The sequence below is a fragment of the Sinocyclocheilus rhinocerous genome, unplaced genomic scaffold (assembly GCF_001515625.1).
Source record: "Sinocyclocheilus rhinocerous isolate Xijiao unplaced genomic scaffold, SAMN03320098_v1.1 scaffold70, whole genome shotgun sequence".
In the NCBI taxonomy this organism is placed as follows: Eukaryota; Metazoa; Chordata; class Actinopteri; order Cypriniformes; family Cyprinidae; genus Sinocyclocheilus; species Sinocyclocheilus rhinocerous.
Window position 1 is genome coordinate 196,696 of NW_015624555.1, and position 20,254 is coordinate 216,949.

Sequence of the window (20,254 nt, forward strand, 5' to 3'; positions counted from 1 at the left end):
TTACATATCAATGAGAAGTTGGAAACCAGTGCAGATGTCAAAAAGGCAAATATAGAAATACAGAAAGAAAGATTTATATATATATATATATATATAGTTCCTAAAATAGCAGTAAGCAAAACAGCTTATTGAATATTTTTCAAATATTTATTTATTTATTTTTTTTTAATATGAGCCAAACGTTTCTTGATAGGTTTTGTGAGAACTGTGATGTTCAGTTTAGGTTATCAGACAGTCTTCACAGATGAACATGCCTCATATGTAGCTCTTCACGGCCCTGTCGACCTCTTCCTCCTTCCACTTCATCAGCCTCTCCATCTCTCCTTCTGTTCTCCACTGCAGCCGAGAGCTGGTATATATATACATATATATATATATATATATAGCAGTAAGCAAAACAGCTTATTGAATATTTTTGAAATATTTTATGATTTTTTTTTTTTTTATATGAGCCAAACATTTCTTGATGGGTTTTGTGAGAACTGCGATGTTCAGTTTAGGTTATCAGACAGTCTTCACAGATGAACATGCCTCATATGTAGCTCTTCACGGCCCTGTCGACCTCTTCCTCCTTCCACTTCATCAGCCTCTCCATCTCTCCTTCTGTTCTCCACTGCAGCCGAGAGCTGCCTCTGCATAATTACAGGCCAGGGGTTAAAAAGTGTCTCAAAACCATGTTCCGTCTGATAGCTGAGCTTCAAAGCCAGAGATAATATGCACGTTTCGTAAAGGAGATATCTGATAGCCTTTATGATCTCTTACTTTTGTAGTTGTTTGTTTATGCGTTATTTGGTTGCTGTTTCCACCACACATTCAACTCCCTAATGCATTTGTCACGAAACCACATGGAAGGCCAATCTCAGCATTCAGATTTCAACTCGAGAGTGACTCAGAATAGACTACGATTAGATTTAGGTTCTTAAACGCACCCTGTATGCTGTTAACTTCAGCCGCAGATCTGCAATTACACCGTAATTGTGGTAAATTCCTCTCAATATGAATGTGAAATATGGAACATGAAGAAGACATTAATTTGGAAGAAGACATTAATTTGAAGTCGGTGCCCATTAAGGGATAATCGACGTGCAGCTGCCATAATTTCCTCTCTCGATTATGCAGTCTGCTGAATGCGCTCAGCAGCGTCTCTGACTATTACTGCGTCTGGATCAGTTTTTACAGTTTGATGTCATGGAAAATTGACATTTGTTTGGCGGGTTTGGTGGCGCAGGGGTTGGCTGTTTGTCTCTGGTTTAAATCCCTGCCGTGGCTGACAGCGCTGGTGGTGTTTGTGGACACTGCTCTGATGTTCCAGTGCGCACGGACGTCTGTTTGCTAAATTGGGTCAAATTCTGGAAATGTGCCGGAGCTCCTCCTGCAATATTCATTACATGACATTTCAGACTCCAGACATGCTTTCTAATTGGTTGACGCAGTTAATCACTGATCCCTTGTATTGCGAGTTGAAAGCGCCCAGGAAAAAAAAAGAAAAGAAGATGGAGCGAATTAGAAACAGCACAAGGCTGTGTGAAAAAGGCAATTAAACAAATGAGACAATTAAAAAAAAATTAAATGTTATATTTATTATAGATCACTGAGACTTTAGATTATTTCATCATTCACTGGAGGGAATCTGAAGCAAAGCGTTTTATGCAATCGCATGTGATATTGTAATGTATGCAATGGTGTTCATGCGTTTTAAAATGAGATTTAAGGCGGTCCGTGGAAAAACATTGAAAAAATGGAAATAATAATAATAAATAGTGCTGTCAAACGATTAATCGCGATTAATCGCATCCAAAATAAACGTTTTTGTTTACATAATATATCTGTGTGTACTGTGTATATTTATTATGTATATATCAATACACACACATGCATGTATATATTTAAGAAAAATATGTTACGTTTATATATTAAATATATTTATATATGACAATTTATATTAATATAAATTGTCATATATAAATATATTTAATATATAAACGTAACATATTTTTCTTAAATATATACATGCATGTGTGTGTATTGATATATACATAATAAATATACACAGTACACACAGATATATTATGTAAAAAAAATGTTTTATTTTGGATACGATTAATCGCGATTAATTGTTTGACAGCACTAATAATAAATAAATAAATAAATGACAATGGTTATTATTATTGTCGTCGTTGTTGTTATTAATGTTTAATAATATGCAATATATAATAGTTATATTTTGCTATACACAGCATATATAATTATATACAAAATAAAATTATTATTATTAGTAGTAGTAGTAGTAGTAGTAGTAGTAGTAGAATTTATTAAAAAAATATTTCCCGTTTCCAGTAAATTACTAAATAATATTAACTGATGTTTTACTATTGAGGTTTTGTAAGTCATCATTCTTCATTCAAAAATGTTCACAATTTTAAGAGCACAATATAATAATAGTAATAATAATAATAATAACACATTTTTTTAAATAATAAAAGTTATTATTAAATAAAAAATATTATTATGTAATATATTATCATGATACATAATAATGTGATAACATGATCATTTAAATAATAGCAATAAATTGCTTTATGAGTAATATAATGTAATGTAATGTAATATAATTTTAATTAGATATGCACATTTCTGAATTAATTACATCTAAGTAGTTACTATGTTTCTCTAGATTGCAGGGAAAGTTTTTAGTGCCTTTTAGACATTGAGAATCACATTTATTACTAATCAGCTCTGCTCTGAAGAAAGAACGCCATCAAACGTTATAGTGTCAGCATTGGACTGGGAAAGGTGAAGCGTGTTTTAGTCTTCATTGTTCGGCCAGCGTCTTCGCTATCCTGCTGAGCCACTGCTAATGTGAGTGCAAACAATGGCCTCCTTGAGGAAATGGAACGAGTCCTGAGGGGACGTGGTGTCAGTGGTCAGGGTGATAACCTGGCACCTGGCAATTACTGTCAGCACTGCTCATTAATCTGAGAGAGTCCTTTACTCGCCTACAACCAGCTGCCACCGCTGCCTCCCCGTTCTGAAGATGCGACTCTGGCCCGGCTGGTCATTTGTGCTCGCTGTGCAGCTCAGGGGATTGACTGAAGGAATGCTAAATTTGGACCAGTTTTGAATTGGTCTTCCCGGTGTTTCTGAGGGTGGATATGTTACTGTTACTTTTGCTATTTACTATTTAGAATTTGTTAAGCAACAGTGGCTGTCTGGTTAAAATGGTTAACAAAAAGATTCAAGAAAAATAAAAGAACAGTACCGTTCAAAAGATTGGGGTCAGTAAGATAAATAAATAAACCACTTGTGGTTTTTAGTCAGAAAGTTTTTTGGTAAGAGATAAATGTTTATTCATCAAGGATGCATTCAATTGATCAAAGTGTATCAGTAAAGCCATTTATAATTTTAAAACGATTTCTTTAAAAAATGCTGTTCTTTTGAAATTTACTATTTAGAATTTGTTAAGCAACAGTGGCTGTCTGGTTAAAATAGTTAACAAAAAGATTCAAGAAAAATAAAAACAGTACCGTTCAAAAGATTGGGGTCAGTAAGATAAATAAATAAACCACTTGTGGTTTTTAGTCAGAAAGTTTTTTGGTAAGAGATAAATGTTTATTCATCAAGGATGCATTCAATTGATCAAAGTGTATCAGTAAAGCCATTTATAATTTTAAAACGATTTCTTTAAAAAATGCTGTTCTTTTGAACTTTTGAATTTTGAACCCTGAAAAAAAAAAAATCATGGTTTTCACAAAAATATTAATGATAATTAGAGATGTTTCTTGAGCAGAAAATCAGCATATTAGAATGATCTCTGAAGGATCATGTGACACTGAAGACTGGAGTAATGATGCTGAAAATACAGCTTTGATCACAGGAATAAATTACATTTTAAAATATAAATTCAAATAGAAAGCCTTTTAAATTGTAAAAATATTTTACAGTATTACAGTTCTTACTGTATTTTAACCAAATAAATGCAGCCTTAGTGAGCACAAGAGACTTAAAAAATAATAATAATAATAATCTCACTGACCCTAAACTTTTGAACAATTGTGTACATGCTGATAGATTTAAATTAAATACTTTGAGAAATAAAAGAATCCCAATATAATTTTGTCAATATTGTCATTTTGGTTCACAATTTGTGTGCTATATTTAATCGAACATATGTCAAGGAAAACATATTCACAGGAGTGAACCGTGAAAAAAGGCAGAGGAAGAAACAAAAAGTGTGTTCCCGACAGAGCTTGGCTTTCCCTCAGGCTAGACTGTCCCACCAGACGACCCCTCTTCCTCCTGATGAACGCCTGCTATCTTTCTCGCATCAATCTTGCCCGAGCGCTGATATATCAGGAAATAAATGAGAGGAGATCTCCACCTCTTCTGTCACTGCCTTAATGTGTCAGATAAGCAGCTCCATATAATTACAATCCTCCAAAATAATTGCAACAAGAGGCTAAACGCTTAGCTGTAGTTTTAATTAGGCCGTGCTTCAAATTAATAATTGCCGCTTAAATCAGAAATCAAGCCCACTGTTGTGGCGGCTGCGTCGTTCTAATAACAGTGGCACTCGTTGGCTGTTTAATACATTATTTCTCTATGGGAGGCTTTCACCGGGGGCTGCGGAGGGAGAGAGAGAAGCAGGCACTCTATTTGGTTATCTTTCAAATGCAGCAAAGCTCAGCTGAGATTAAATTCATTCGCTTTTCCATGGATATCGCTGTTCATTTCCCCCCTTCGTCGGCAGTGCTAGGATGAGGCAGAGGAGAGGTGGAGTACGAAATAATGGAAGGAGAAACTGCCAATGCCACATATTCCAAAACGTAATCATGCCACCAACAACATCAGCATAATAAAGCGCCTGGCCGCTGCTGTTTAACATACGGCGTGCTGTCAACACACGGATAAGACTGAATATATGGCCAAGAGAACATTTTGGTAATGTGTTTATGTGAAGTCTGAATATATCACTGGTGTTTTCCCAGAGGAAGGAAGGTGGGCAGCGCCTCCTCTGAAGCATGGGGAGAGAAAATTATTGACTGTACAAAAATCAAGCAAAACAGACATTACGAAAGAGGAGAGTAAGTCGTGTCTTACTTTAGGGTGTTTTCAGAGATTGTCAGAGATTGCTTTGCGCTTGCTAGCTTGCTGCCATCAGGTCTCTAGGTTTACACTTTAGTTTAGGGACCATTTCTCACTATTAACTAGTTGCTTATTAGCATGCCTATTTTTTACATATTGGCTGTTTATTAGTACTCATAAAACACTTATTCTGCATGAGCATATGTGATCCTGGACCATAAAACCAGTCATAAGGGTCAATTTTTTTGAAACTGAGATTTATTCATCATCGGAAAGCTGAATAAATAAGCTTTAGCTTTCCATTGATGTATGGTTTGTTAGGATAGGACAATATTTGGCTGAGATACAACTATTTGAAAATCTGGAATCTGAGGGTGCAAAAAAAAAATCAAAATATTGAGAAAATCGCTTTTAAAGTTGTCCAAATGAAGTTCTTAGCAAAGCATATTACTAATCAAAAATTAAGTTTTGATATATTTACAGTAGGAAATTTACAAAATATCTTCATGGAACATGATCTTTACTTAATATCCTAATGATTTTTGGCATAAATGAAAAATCTATAATTTTGACCCATACAATGTTTTTTGGGCTATTGCTACAAATATACCCCAGCGACTTAAGACTGGTTTTGTGCTCCAGGGTCACATATTTTACATCCCTAATTCTACCCAATAGCTAAACTTAACACCTATCTTACTCACTATTAATAAGCAGCAAATTAGGAGTTTATTGAGGGAAAAGTCATAGTTAATGATTTGTTAATATCAAGAATTGGACCTTAAAATAAAGTGTGACCGATAATCTGGTCAGTGTTATTTTAGTATCATTGAGATGCTATTATAGTTTAAGTATATTTAGAACTAGTTGTTATTTGCATTTTCCATTTTAATTTTAGTAAACATTTTTAATAATTGTGTTGTGTTTTATCATTTTGTTTGTGTTGTTGTTTTTTAATTACTTTTTTCCCCTATATTTTAGGTAGTTTTATTTATTTTATTTCAGTTTTAGTTTATTTTAGTGCATCAAGTTAAACAAATTTTAATGAGAAATGTTTGGCAACTAGGTGAAATAAAACAAGTATAAAAACTCTGTGTCACAAAAAGGTTGCAATTAAGGATGAGGTGAGGATCTAAGCACAGCAATTTAGATTTACACAAACTCAAAACTGGACAGAGGAACTGAATATAACAAGGTTACACGCAACAAGAACTGACAATGAACAGAAGAAAACGCAAGGCTTAAATACCCTGAAACAAACCAATCAAACAGGTGCAGACACTAATCAAATCAATGAGTAACTAAGATAACAAACTAGTGGCGGGGAATTCAAAGCAAAGGAAACTAGGTCAAACTAGAACAAAGCCAAATGGAACAGAACATACACGTGACACCCTGATTCTTGTCTTTAAATATATTTTCATGAATGAAAACCCATGTGCTATAAAACTAGGGGTTATTTGCACCTCAGCGTTCTTCCTTTCGTTCCTTAATCGTCTATAGCACCCTCTCACTGCCCAGTGCAGCGCTCTGTATTTGGAGGGTAATGCAGTGTCAGGGGACCCAAGTGCCTGAAAGGCTATGCCACTGAGAGCTGTAAATTTGATTTATCGTCCTGTCAGGTGGCTATGTCAGGTGTGCCCAGTGCGCTGACATAAAGATAACTGACATCTTGCTGCCATTAAGGCCTGGGAAGCACCGTCAATCTCTCATCGCCGTATTTAGTCCCACTTTTCTTTGTCACTTATTTCTTCCTCGACCCCTCAGAAGAAGCACCTGTCACCCTCGGACCAGGCCTCGTTTTTCTCGCACCGTTTCATCTCCCGCCTTCTGGAATAATTTGGTGATGGATTAAACTCCGTGGCCGAAGCCGCGGGACTCCGAGGTGTGCTTCGGAGGACGGCGAAGGCCGACTGAAGACGGACTGATTCCAGCTCTCCGGCTCGTTGTGCTATCCATCACCTCCAAGAGCTGGATGACTCGCTGTTGCTCTGGGAAAGTGTCCTATTAGCAGGGGTTGATGAAATATGTGTTTGAGGTATCTTGGGTTTTAGCAATGTTGACATTAGATGAACGCGATGATTCTATCAGCAGAAAGTCAAAATATTCTAAATTATAAAATTGAAGGGATAAGGAATGAGTTAGAATAGCAAATCTTTTGTAGCATGTTGAATAGAATTGAGGCACGCATTTGAAATGTTAGAGAGGCTGACTTGTAACCCAAAGTTCATGGGTTCGAGTCTCAGTACCAGCAGGGATTTTTTTTGCACCACAGCAAAATAAAATAAAAAAATGTCTCGCTACTGTGTGTGTGTGTTCACTACTCACTGCTGTGAGTGCACTTGGATGGGTTAAATGCAGAGCACAAATTCCGAGAATGGGACACCATACTTGGCTACACATCACGTCATTTTCAATTGTTTTGGAACTCTTTGTCATTTTGCTTTTATTTATTTATTTATTTGTTTGTTTGTTTGTTTGTTTATAACTTGCTTTTTTATGGTATTGGTGGCTGATAACAAGTTATTGTATTTTTACAATAACAACTGATAAGTTTACTTAAAAAATCACATATCAATATAACAAAATATTACATCAGTAATAAACCACTTTATTATTATTATTATTATTATTATTAGATGATTCTATCAGCAGAAAGTCAAAATATTCTAAATTATAAAATTGAAGGGATAAGGAATGAGTTAGAATAGCAAATCTTTTGTAGCATGTTGAATAGAATTGAGGCACGCATTTGAAATGTTAGAGAGGCTGACTTGTAACCCAAAGTTCATGGGTTCGAGTCTCAGTACCAGCAGGGATTTTTTTTGCACCACAGCAAAATAAAATAAAAAAATGTCTCGCTACTGTGTGTGTGTGTGTGTGTTCACTACTCACTGCTGTGAGTGCACTTGGATGGGTTAAATGCAGAGCACAAATTCCGAGAATGGGACACCATACTTGGCTACACATCACGTCATTTTCAATTGTTTTGGAACTCTTTGTCATTTTGCTTTTATTTATTTATTTATTTGTTTGTTTGTTTGTTTGTTTATAACTTGCTTTTTTATGGTATTGGTGGCTGATAACAAGTTATTGTATTTTTACAATAACAACTGATAAGTTTACTTAAAAAATCACATATCAATATAACAAAATATTACATCAGTAATAAACCACTTTATTATTATTATTATTATTATTATTAGTAGTAGTATTAGTATTAGTATTAGTATTAGTATTGTTGTTGTTTGTATATTGATATATAATCACAATAGTTTTTGGGCCAGTTTCTTTCTTTCTTTCTTTTTTTCTTTCTTTCTTTCTTTCTTTCTTTCTTTCTTTCTTTCTTTCTTTGTTTCTTTCAAATATTGAACAAATCTATTTTAAGTACTATTTAATATTTCACCCCAAGCTAAAATAATAATAATAATAATAATAATAATAATAATAAAAAAAACTGTAAAAATCTTGCATATTACAAGTAAATATTACAGAACTTTCAACAATTCTGTTGGAATTACATATACCAAATGAGGCCCGAACTGAATGTGAATTTGCAGTTAATTAAGAAAAGAGTTAATATTTTGTCCTGGCAATCTGGCCGTATTTATTTAAGCTTGTGCCTGTTGTGAACCAAGACAGTTTCCCAGACATTGAGGTGAAAGGTCAAATTCACGCTCATGAGCATCTCAGCATACCCGAATGGTAATCATCTTTGCCATTACCTTTATCACATTAACATATCTGCAGTATACCTAAATTACAGTGCTTAAATAGCTATCTGGCTATTGGCTTAAAATCGCTTTCCCTTCACACGTGGCCCATGTGACATCAGTCGAAAAGGAAAGTTGTTTTTGAGAGTTAGTACCCTTTTCTGGATTATAAAAACAAACAGGAATATTGTACAGATGATTTGTAGAAAGAAAGAAAAAAGCCCTGGAATGTGTACTAAAGAAGTAAACAGGGCCATTGTTGAATTTCAGAACTGTTGAACATCTACAGTAGGAGAATAAATCACCTGCACTAAGATTCACTAGTGTCACCACTCAAAGAACATCACTTTTATTGCATCAATAAGCTTCAAGGTCGCCCTTCCAGCCTCAGGTAGCTTATCTGTTTCCTTAGCCAATTGTTAGCAAGGGCCGAGACAGACCATGTCAGTGAGAGTGAAGCACTGTCATTACGGCGGTCCAGAGGTCCTCAGGGGCCAGAGAGCAGGATCAATTTTCCCTTGTGCCTCTGCATTCAGTCAGTAGGTGAAGAACTGCCTTTGGCGTCATAGAACTGGAAAGCCTGGATGAGGGTGATCTTACCGTCACTCACCACTTACTCATGGCTTAATTGTTCCATCTGTGTCGTTTCCGCGATACTGCCATGTAAACAATTATGACGGGATGAGTTGTGACAGATTATGACAACATTTTACAGCTTTGGTTCTGATCCAGGACAGGGATTTTCATTCTTGTAATAGCAAGTTTTCGCTTGAGCGTGGCTTGAAGATTTCTTCTGGTTTGAGTGACAGCGTCGCTTAGAGTTTGGCAGTTAAACGACTGGGATATTTTCCCCGCAAAAGCTGTGATTGAGGGTTGTTTTAGCTCGGTTGAGATGAATAGTCAGCATACTGAAGAATAAAGCATATGTCAGCTTGTGCATTTTAGTTCTGTCAAAGGATCTGTGATAATTGATGCAGATATGGAAAATGATTTATGAGCTCGATTTACCATCGGGAACATCCGAGTTTAGTTTACTAGAAGAGCTAATTCCCTCATAAATGGTGTTCAAACATGATGGCGTGTCTGTAAACTGGAGCTTTGAAGCAAGGAATGCCTTTTGTAGAAGAAGGGCCTGGAGTTTGTCTGTTGCTTCCCACAGAGCAGCAGAAAGATGTAGTGCTGCCTTCTTTTTTCGAGGGCTAATTACAGTTCTCCTAAGACAAGGCACGCTCTCTCCCCCTCCTTTTGGTTTCGCAATTATTATTTTTTCTCCTTAACTTCATATCTGCATTCCCTCTCTCTCTCTTTCTCTAATCAGTATTATTAAAGTCATAATGACATATTATCAAATTGTGCAACCCTACAAACCTGGAGCCTTTTTAATCACATTTTAAATCGAATTTTTTTTTTTTCCTATAGATAAGGTGGTCAATTTTATCACAATAAAAAAAAAAAAGCAACATAATAGCAATAACAAGAATCAAAGATGCTTTTGCGAGACATAAAGTCACAGTGACATCAAAAGTGACATTGTCAGATACATAGATGTGTTTTGTGATTTTCATGCTTCCAACCTTTCAAATCCCTCACCCTAAGTCTGATAGTGAAAAGTGTCTTTAGCATGCTAATTTGTTTTGAAGGAATAGCAGATCTTTTGAAGCATGTCATGTATCCTTCAGTGTGTAAGTGAGTGAACGAACGAACAAATGACCAGACGAACACTTAGACATCCTCATACATGCACATAATAAGGCAGCCAAATGAAACGGCACCATTTCTATCACGCCGTTGTTCCTCCTCAGGGACCGATGCTAATGCTACAGCTAGCGGCTGTGGCGTATGTCTGTTCCTGAGGGAGGCCTGCGTTAACCTGAGGCCATTCTGCATTATGATAATGATAGAACCGAGTCTACGGGTCCTAATCAGCTACTGTCAGCCTATAACACCGGCCCCGGGGCCAACCAGCCACAGCTAGCATCGCACGCTCTCAGCTTAGCACCCCGCGTGTTTGTTTCCTCGCTAATAGACGGAGTTTGTTAAACGGTGAGTCGTTTACAGACGTTAAATAACTCAGAAGAGGCCTGGGAGAGGCTTTTGAGGAGCTGCTCGGATGAAGTCATCATTTTAATGAATGTAAAGAAAAATACGAGGCTGACAGAGTCCCTCAGACGGCGGTGCTTGGGTTTTCATTTGTGAAATCATTTACTCCACACGATGAATTTGGGATTGTCAGCTACCGCAGTATGACATCTCCCTTTGTTTAAAACAAGCTTGAATTTCCTGTAACAATCCCCCACACTGATTGTCATATGAGGTCCTTCAAATCTAAATAAACGTTCCCCGAGGCTCCAGCCCTTCTTACAGCATTTCAAACAGAGCTGCCTCTTCCTGGCAGTCTCCTGTCTGTTCCTGCAAAGCATCTGTGCACCAATCCAGTTACTTTATCTCCTCCGCCACGCTCTCCTCATCTGCTTAGTGTCAGCTCGGGCCTATTAGACAGATAAGGGCTTCCCTTGAATCTCTTACAGGCAGGGTTTTTTGCCGTCGATTTCTCGCATGCCAACTCGAATCATGCTCTTACTCTCTATCGTTCTTTCTCTCTCGTTTCCCGCAGTCATTACGAGCAGGACCGCTCAGCGCTGAAGAAGAAGGAGTGGGAGCGAAGGACACAGGAAGTGCAGCAAGATGAAGACTTGTTCTCTACTGGATTTAATCTGTTTGGTGAGCCGTACAAGGTAAGTGTTTTGCCAAAAGGTCCAATCAGAGCACACACACACATCGTCTGACACAGGGCAGCTAAGGGATGCTGAGTTGCATAGCAAAATGGCAAGGCAGTGCAAGATAAAAATATTTAACAGAAAAATTATAATATACAGTGGGTACGGAAAGTATTCAGACCCCCTTAAATTTTTCACTCTTTGTTATATTGCAGCCATTTGCTAAAATCATTTAAGTTAATTTTTTTTCCTCATTAATGTACACACAGCACCCCATATTGACAGAAAAACACACCAGAGCTCTCCACTAAAAAAAACTTCAGCCTCACATATATAAAGCTAACATTGGGTCGCTGCTGACGTCAAGCCGAAGCTGTGAGCGGAGCTTTTGCTCAGGGTTTTAATGTGAATATCATTGGTCTCTGAAATACTTACAGGGTGACATTAGGTGAAGGGTACATTCGTTGTTTCTTTTGCTTTATTTATATAGCATTTGTAATAATGAAAATGGTCTCAAAGCAGCTTTACAGGTTGCCGAGACTAAATCCCCAACAATCTACAATCGCACAAGTAGAAAAACTTCATAAAAGCCATGAGTCATAATTCCAATGTCTCTATTATGTAATCTTTTTGTTATTTGTACAATAAACTACAGTGGCGCCAAAAGGTTTTTGGACAATTGAGACACATTTAAAGTATTGAAGACTTTAGAGAAGAAAACTCAAATCAAACCAAGACCACTTGTTTGCGTCACTTGAGAAAACTCAAATCAAACCAAGACCACTTGTTTGCATCACTGCAGTGCAAAAACCTCACAATTGAGCCTTGAGAACCCACCAGGAGTCTTGAGTAAGTCATTGTAATTCTTGTCAGTACAAACATGCCTCTTTTTTTGTGTAAATTAGACTTATTATAGATTTATTCACAAAGCACAGTGCTATTTGCTTGGTGCAATTAGCGTTGCATTATTAGGAAAGCAGGGGGTCAAATGACTTCCATTGAAAAGAGATGTTTGTTTAAATTTGTTATTAGTCTTGGCAGTTATTCATCAAATGATGGAGAAAAGCATTATAAAAATGCATATATCCAGGTGTAGTGTGCACACTTTCAGCATTATAAAGAGCTTATTCAGGCGGTCGCAGTGGTGCTGTACAGACCAAGTGTGTTGGATTGTGTGCTCTGCTGCATCCTTCATAATCTAGCACTGCGAGATGGGGAATTGTGCTGTGAAAATTGCATTCGGCACTAATTTTGTGGGCGCGTGTGCGCCGTTACCTGATTTGTGTAATTCCTTTAGTGAATCGGGCACAAAAACTACACAGACAGCACATGCAAATTAACAGCACAATCAATAGGCACAATTCATTCTTACTGAATTCCCCCATTGTCTGTTCACTAGTACAAGTAGTAAGGCATTTCTAGAGCTGTCCAGTGCACTGAAATGTTCATTTCCTAGAAATTCGCAGAATGCACCATAAACAGTGAGCATCAGTTGCTCTCTGTGTTAACTTATTGGAAGTGTTCTCATGTCTATATTAATAAGCATTTTCTTAAACTTGTTAATAATTGAATATATAACGTGTTTTTGTATACAGATGCACATACAGATTGTATGTTATTATAGTAGTATTTCTATACTAATATTATGTTTAATAATATTTTCTGGTTTAACTTTATTTTTAGTATAAATTTTAGTAATTGTGTTATTTGCTTTTGTCATTTTTATTAGTTTTTACTTGTATTGTTTCTACTTCAAGTTTTATTTCAGTTTTAGTTCTAGTAATTTTAGTACTTTAACTTTAAATTATTTTTTCTTCTGTTAGTTGACAAGGCACCATTTCTATATTTTTTTTGTTAAATGTTTTTTTTTTTTTTTCAGTTTTAATAAAAAATTAATTATTATAATTTTTTCTTACACATTACCAAAACCATTTTTATGAATGTGAATATTATAAACAAAATGTTAAATATTGTACTTTATTTTATTTAAAATGTAGATTTTATAGTAAATATTAGTAAATATTTTAAATGTTTTTTTTTTTTTTTCAGTTAATGAAAAATTAATTATTTTTAATAATTTTTTTGTTTTAACAATAACAACATCGTTATGTATTAATTTCATTGTATGTTTAGTTAGAGAAAATGGATAAAAAAAGATTTGATTCTAAATAGAATATAATGAGAATTTTATTAATTTGGAACACACAGTAAATTAAAATTATAATAAATCACCTTGACTCCAGTTTGCTAATAGTCTTTTGGGGGGGGGGAAAAAAAGGCTCAGAAAAGGGAAATAAGTTTGAATTAATTTTAATTCAATGAAATTCATACATATTTAATTAAGGCACATTTATTCTAAATTTTGGAGGCACTGTACATGAACTGGGAAAAAAATGTGCACTTGACAAATGGAGGCTCAAACCATTTCTGAGTGAGTTTGCATAGAGAATGTAATTGTTCCTGGCCCACAGGAATCTGCTGTCCCAGCATTCCTCGCTGCAGCTGTGCAGTTGCATCACACTCCTGAATGATGTGTTGTGCTTTGAACCTGACTCCATTCAGTGAGCCACACTGTGTCCTGTCAAATGTGAGATGGGATTTGGAGCTCAAAAGCGGCCACTGAATAGGAGCACAATGAAGGATCCAGACAGGAGCTCTGTGAGAGCATCTTACCACCGAAGACGCTGCAGTGTTTGAAAGATTAACAAGAAAAGCGCTACGTAAATATGAGTATGCCCTCAAAATGTGAATGAAAGTTAAAGGTGCTGCATGCATTATTTTTTTTTTGATTGTGCTAAAGCATGAAAATATCATAATATTTTTGCATATAATTAGGAAAAATGCTAAGTTCGCATACTTGTTTCTATGAAAAACAATGCTACAGTCAGTTATTCTACTTTGAAATGAGTTCCGTGTCGGAATGTCTGTTTTTGTTTTGGTCTGTGTGATTCCAACTATTGCCAATTCACCCAATAGTATTTCGACTCCCCAGGTTGCCAGTTGGCGGAAAGCACAGCATATTGCAGTCATGGAAGTCAGCAAATGAACTGGGTCAGTGATCGCAGATTCTACCCGACCTAAAAAGTCTTGTCATCCATCTAAAAATCTCTATGACCAGAGGAATATTAAAACCCAGATAAATCAACAGTGTAAGGCTCGTCGCCTTCCATTGTCAATTGCGCTTGTTCCTGTTGCGTGTCCTCAATCTGGCAACCCGCGTGAGCATCGAGTCTGAGGAGGAAAGGGTGGGATAAACAACATTTTGAATTTGGACTGCAGTACTCATTTCAACCACTAGTTGTCAATATTACATACTGCATCTTTAAACATTTCCCTACAAAACTGTTAATAGCTGTAATTGCGCTAAATATTTAACAACCACATGACTTCCTCCGTCACGTAAGTCAATACGAACCTTCCTCTTGAAAGCTAGGACATGAGCGCTTCGTTTTTTATTCCCTCGTCAACCACTCTTTGCTGCCCTCCTCCCCCCGACCACTCATCTAAGGCTGCTATTAGCTAATCCCCCTAAATCTTGTTTAATGGAACTGTGCCGTTAACAGCTATTTGGGACTAATTTACTGGTTCCCAGATCGCTTTGCACCTTCAAAGCAGTTCCAGTGGTACTAGCGCCGTAGCTTGAGTGCCCCCGACACCCCCTGGTGCTTCAACCTTCCCCCTAGTGTCCCTTCATTGCCTTTTGCTCCTGTTGGACATTCTTTTTCCGTGCAAGGCTGTTTTTTAAAGCTTACAGCCAGCCAAGGTCAGAAATCTGGAGGGGCTCCAAGAGTTTTCTGCCATCCCAGTCACAGAGAGACTTTTCTCTTCTTCTTTTTTTTGCCCCAAGGCAAATATTCCTAAATTACCCTCTACCACAAGCAACTTGCTGAGTCAAATGCACTAAATGGGCGAATAGACATCTACCTGTGCATGTTTGCACAATGCCGTGTTTCTGTGTTGCTTTTACCTACCAGGTTGTTTTTATGGTTAGATCTGCATTGCGTTGAAAGGTTAGTATGTCTGAATTGAATAAAATCAGTCTAATGTTCGGTCTCATGAGTGATTTGAAGATGTTGTGCTCGAGTGTGTATTTAGCTCGACTCTCTGGGAATTGTTGTTATGGCTGCCTTGTTTTTGCCACCAGGTTCACTTGGCGACAATGTTTTTTCCTGTTCCTAATTAAGTACAAAAACACATTGAACTTCGTCATCATCAATTATGTCTGCCTTTAACACTTGTGTTCTTGTGGATGATTGATATTAAGGGATGCAACAACCTTTAAAGTCAACGTCAAACAGAACTTGCAACCAATTTTAGTTCTATAATGTGAGGCATTTCTGAATGAAAATGGAAATTCAAAATTCACCCAAAAAAAAAAAAAATGTAGGGCAGCTTGTTTTTATCCATCCATCAGGAGTTGGTTGGATAATGAAAAGTGGTCTCAGTGTATCAGATGGTTGAAAAATAAAATCACATTAGTGATTTTAATAATAAGGACATTTTGTGAGAAAAAGGTAAATAGTATAGTGATGTATGAAACAGCTCACACAGAAGTCACTTTTAAGCCAAGCAGTGTTCTGTTGATCAATACACTGAATTTGCTGGACCAACTTGAACACAAGTTAAATCTGCCCAAGGAACTTTTTCGACCTCATGCAGAACTCAAAAATGATGTCGATTCATATTGAAATGAATGGATTTCGCCGATGGAATTTTGCAGAGCGATGGTAAATGTGACCTTGGTGACATTAGCCAGAAGGGAAAGCTGTTTCAGAGTCAATGTATTATATTATGAAGGCATGCATTGGGCCTCATTCATTGATACTTTCATATTTTCTGTTCCTAATTGATGCATGAATGCAGTACAAAAACGTCATCATCAATTATGTCTGCTTTAATGCTTGTATGTTATGTTCATAATAGAGCATGCAACAACCTTTATAGACATTGAAGCCAATGTCAAACAGAACTTGCATCCTTGATTTTATCCATCAGGAATTGATTAGATGATGAAAAGTAGTTTTTATATAACAGATGGTTGTAGGGGTTGAAAAATAAAACCACATTAGCAAAAAACTTTTGTCAATTGTAAAATTGTGTGGCGATTTATAAAGCACAAAAGTCTGTTTTAAACCAAGTGGCTTTGGCCAACTTGAACACGAGCTAAATCTGTGTGAAGAACTTTTTTCCCCCTTACGTGAAACTCCAAACTGCACAGATTCCTATTGAAATGACTGGATTTTGCCCGAAATTCTGCCGAGCAACGATAAATGTGACTTTGGTGACATCAGCCAGAAAGGAAGGTTGTTTCAGAGTCGGAGTATTATATTATGAAGAGAGACATTTGACCTCATTCACTAAAAATGTCATACTTTTTGCACAAAATATGTATTCTCATGCAAAAATACATATGTGTACTGAGACTTTTTTTTTTTTTGCACAAATGAACGAGAACAGCTAAGTAGGTCCAGTTTTAATTTTCAATTGCCTCCAAGTTATTTCTGGAGCGGTTTCTTGTCAGAAGAGTTTAGAGTAATTTCCTGATGGAATTTCACCATGCACATTCTTTCTTTTTCCCCTTTCCTCTGTAACCAATCTTCTATTGATTTTAAATGATGTGTAGTCTGAGTTTTCTCTTTTGACTCAGAATCGATCCTTCATCCGAAGCATTAATGGCCCTGTAGACCACTGCTGTTTGCTGTTCCTGTCTTTGTGTGATCCAGACAGGATACATATACTGGCAAATAAATATTGAATTATTGCAAAGACGTTTTCCTGACAGTACCGTCCTTCAGAGTAAGAAACGTGTGCTGTGTGGGTTTAGTTTTTGAGTGCTGCTGAGGTTTCGATACTATTTGACTGAGATCTGGAGGTATTGCCACCTTCATTACCATCACAGTTGTTGGTTTTCCTGCCAGGGGACACAATCCCTGAGTGCTCGCAGCAGATGAGCACAAGGCCCTTTTGTAAACACTGCCAATGTTTTGTCAAGGATAGACAGCACACACACAGAGACACACACACACACACACACACACTCTCTCGTGCATCATGTCAAACAACAGATTAAAGTCTAATTTAAAGTAGTTAAACTACAGTGTGTTAGATACTGTACTTTTTCCTATACCAGTGTGATATGCAGAGACAACTATAAGTAACTATACACGGTAGTTCCGGTCCTCAAAGCTCTCTTAATGAAAGTTGTATTGTGTGTAACTTTAACCATAAGGCATGTTTCACATGGCACTACTCTAAATTTGAAATACCTTTATGTTAGTATGTGGTTCCAAATTCAGGCAACCCTCTTTATGATTCATTCACTGAATCATTACTCAACTGTTTCTGAATCATTCTGGAATGAAACACTACTTAGAGATTACATTGAGATTATACTTGAGTGTAAAATCAGAGCAGCATTAATAATACTACCACTAATGACTTTTCAACAGGTCTTCAAACAGGTTTTCCAGACACTCCCTCATCTGGTCTGCCAGTGATCCACCCCAAACTCACATCATCTGTTGAGTCAATAGCTGTATTTCCATCTAAATATTTTAATGCGAATGTTAGGAAATCATATAACCATTCTGGTCAAAAGTGTGAATAAAATCTACAAAAGTGTGAATAAAATGTGCATGAAAACGCATAAGTTGAAAATTTGAGGTTGTTTTTATTTGCTATCAAAAAAAAAAAAAGCAGCTCACATCAAAGAACCAGTCATGTGACTGAATATTGTCATTCTATAGCAAACTGCAAGTTCATTAGAGATTTTTGTCTGCACCCTGTAAACCACAAGTAATTTATGACACTTAACAGTGGCTTCCCAAATGTCTACAACCTCCATTTATAATTAACTCCAGTTTTGCTGGAAGTGACGTTTATGTTCTCTTGAACATATGCCATGGAAATCGCAGATCATAACTTGGATGGAAACGTGGAAATTCCCAACTCAAATCAAGCCAATGCAAATCTACTGCATGATGAGATACTCATCAGTCATTTAATGTTCCTATCAAGCATGTCAGCCTTAAAGACGATTAATTGCTCCTAAACACATCTGATTCGTTTTCACAACCGATTGAACCGATTGTTTATTGAGGTTCTAGTTAACATCATAAATACTGAGAATACTCTGGTGAAGTTGGAAAGGGCCAGCAATTGAGAGAGAACACAAAGACTCTCATTGTGCGTGTGAATAGCCTGTGCGGAGTGGTAGCGCCCAAGTACCCAAATCTCTAGAACACACAGTGTCTTTTTAATATGACCCCATTAAACTGCCTTTACACTGCTGGTCCCACCGAAACAAGCAAACACACACACAGTTAGGACACAAACATTCACACAGACATGGACGTAAATCTATCAAGAAATGTAGCTACTTTTCTCTTGATGATGCTGTCCTCTGTTTTGCCTATATGTTCATATGTTCATTTTGGGCTGATTTTGCTCTGCAACTAGGACTGCATTTCACAATTAAAAATAAAAAAATAAGTCTTTACTAGTCATTACCAAGACTTTGTGGAGTGTTTTAAAGAGGCAACTGACACTGGAGCACTTAAGAATGTCTAAGTAGATAATCTGTCCTTGTCTTGAAGTAAAGAAGGCCACAAGGGGAAGAAGAATGCTGTCCTTATTTCCCAAGATGCTCCATCCGTGGCAATTAAGTAATGGTCATTGCAAAGTCTCTTGTAACCCTTTGAATTTTCGAGTGCTTAAAATCACATTGATGTGATTGATGTAAAGTGAATGATGTCACTGAACCTCCTAATTGCGTACTAAAATACTTGAATCCAGGAATGATAGCATTTGTGACTTGTTTTATTTTTTAAACTTTGAGAGTTTACATCAAAGTCAGCAGTGTTTTTTTGAGTATGCTGGCTGTTGCTCTATTGTGTATCAACTTTGTCTCAGATTTTCTCTTAAAATAGTTTAAGAGAAATTAAATAGCCACAGATGAGGCAATTGTCGATATAACGGACGAATATAGAGATATAACGTGAATGTGTTGAAGCAGCTCAGATCATTTTGGTCTTGGTTGAATTGGATGAGAAATGGTCCCAGCTAACCAGGAACATTCTCAGAACTTTGGCAAGTTTCTCTCAAAGTTACGAACATTCTTCCAGTAACGTCAATGGAATGTTCATTCAAAGTCATCTGGTCTTTAATAATGTTTTCAAAAGGTCAGAATAACACAGCATTTAGACTAGGGCTGAACGATTTTGGAAAATAATCTAATTGTGATTTTTTTTTTACCAATATTGCGATTCAATATGCGATTATGTTTTTAAAGCTTGTTATGTTCTGTATTATTCAACAAAGACAAGCTATAAATCATCTTTAAACCAATAAAAAAAAATCTGCCCCCCACCCCCCTTTTCCGAATCCCCATTCCACCTCAGAGTACCAAATAATTTCACTAAACATTATGAAAAATTAATGCTTTTTTTAATTAAAAAAGTGGGTTTCATGCTGTCCGCGAAGGCATAGGACACACACACAGGCTTTCCTCCTCACCAACGACATTAAACACCGTGTCTACACCGGACGCGAGCGGCAAAATACAGTAGAACCATTATAACCAGTGACGCTGTCTACACTGGATGCGGCGCGGGGCGGCTCGACGCCACACGACAAAACCCAACATTAAACTGATGCCTCGTTCTATATATGACGTACTGACACAAAGTTAAAATGATTTGCAACGGTCGCTTTGTCGCATCCAGTGTAGAGCTGTTGCGGCGC

The 20,254-nt window shown here is 36.7% G+C and overlaps 1 protein-coding gene across 1 annotated transcript in view; it reads left to right on the top strand.

Moving 5' to 3' along the window:
- Positions 1 to 20,254, top strand: part of LOC107742425 (AF4/FMR2 family member 2-like) — a 221,854-nt gene that overhangs the window by 48,253 nt on the left and 153,347 nt on the right. The window contains exon 3 of the mRNA XM_016555376.1: positions 11,410 to 11,530. Within this exon, the coding sequence (XP_016410862.1) occupies positions 11,410 to 11,530 (121 nt within the window). The remainder of the gene's footprint in view (positions 1 to 11,409; positions 11,531 to 20,254) is intronic.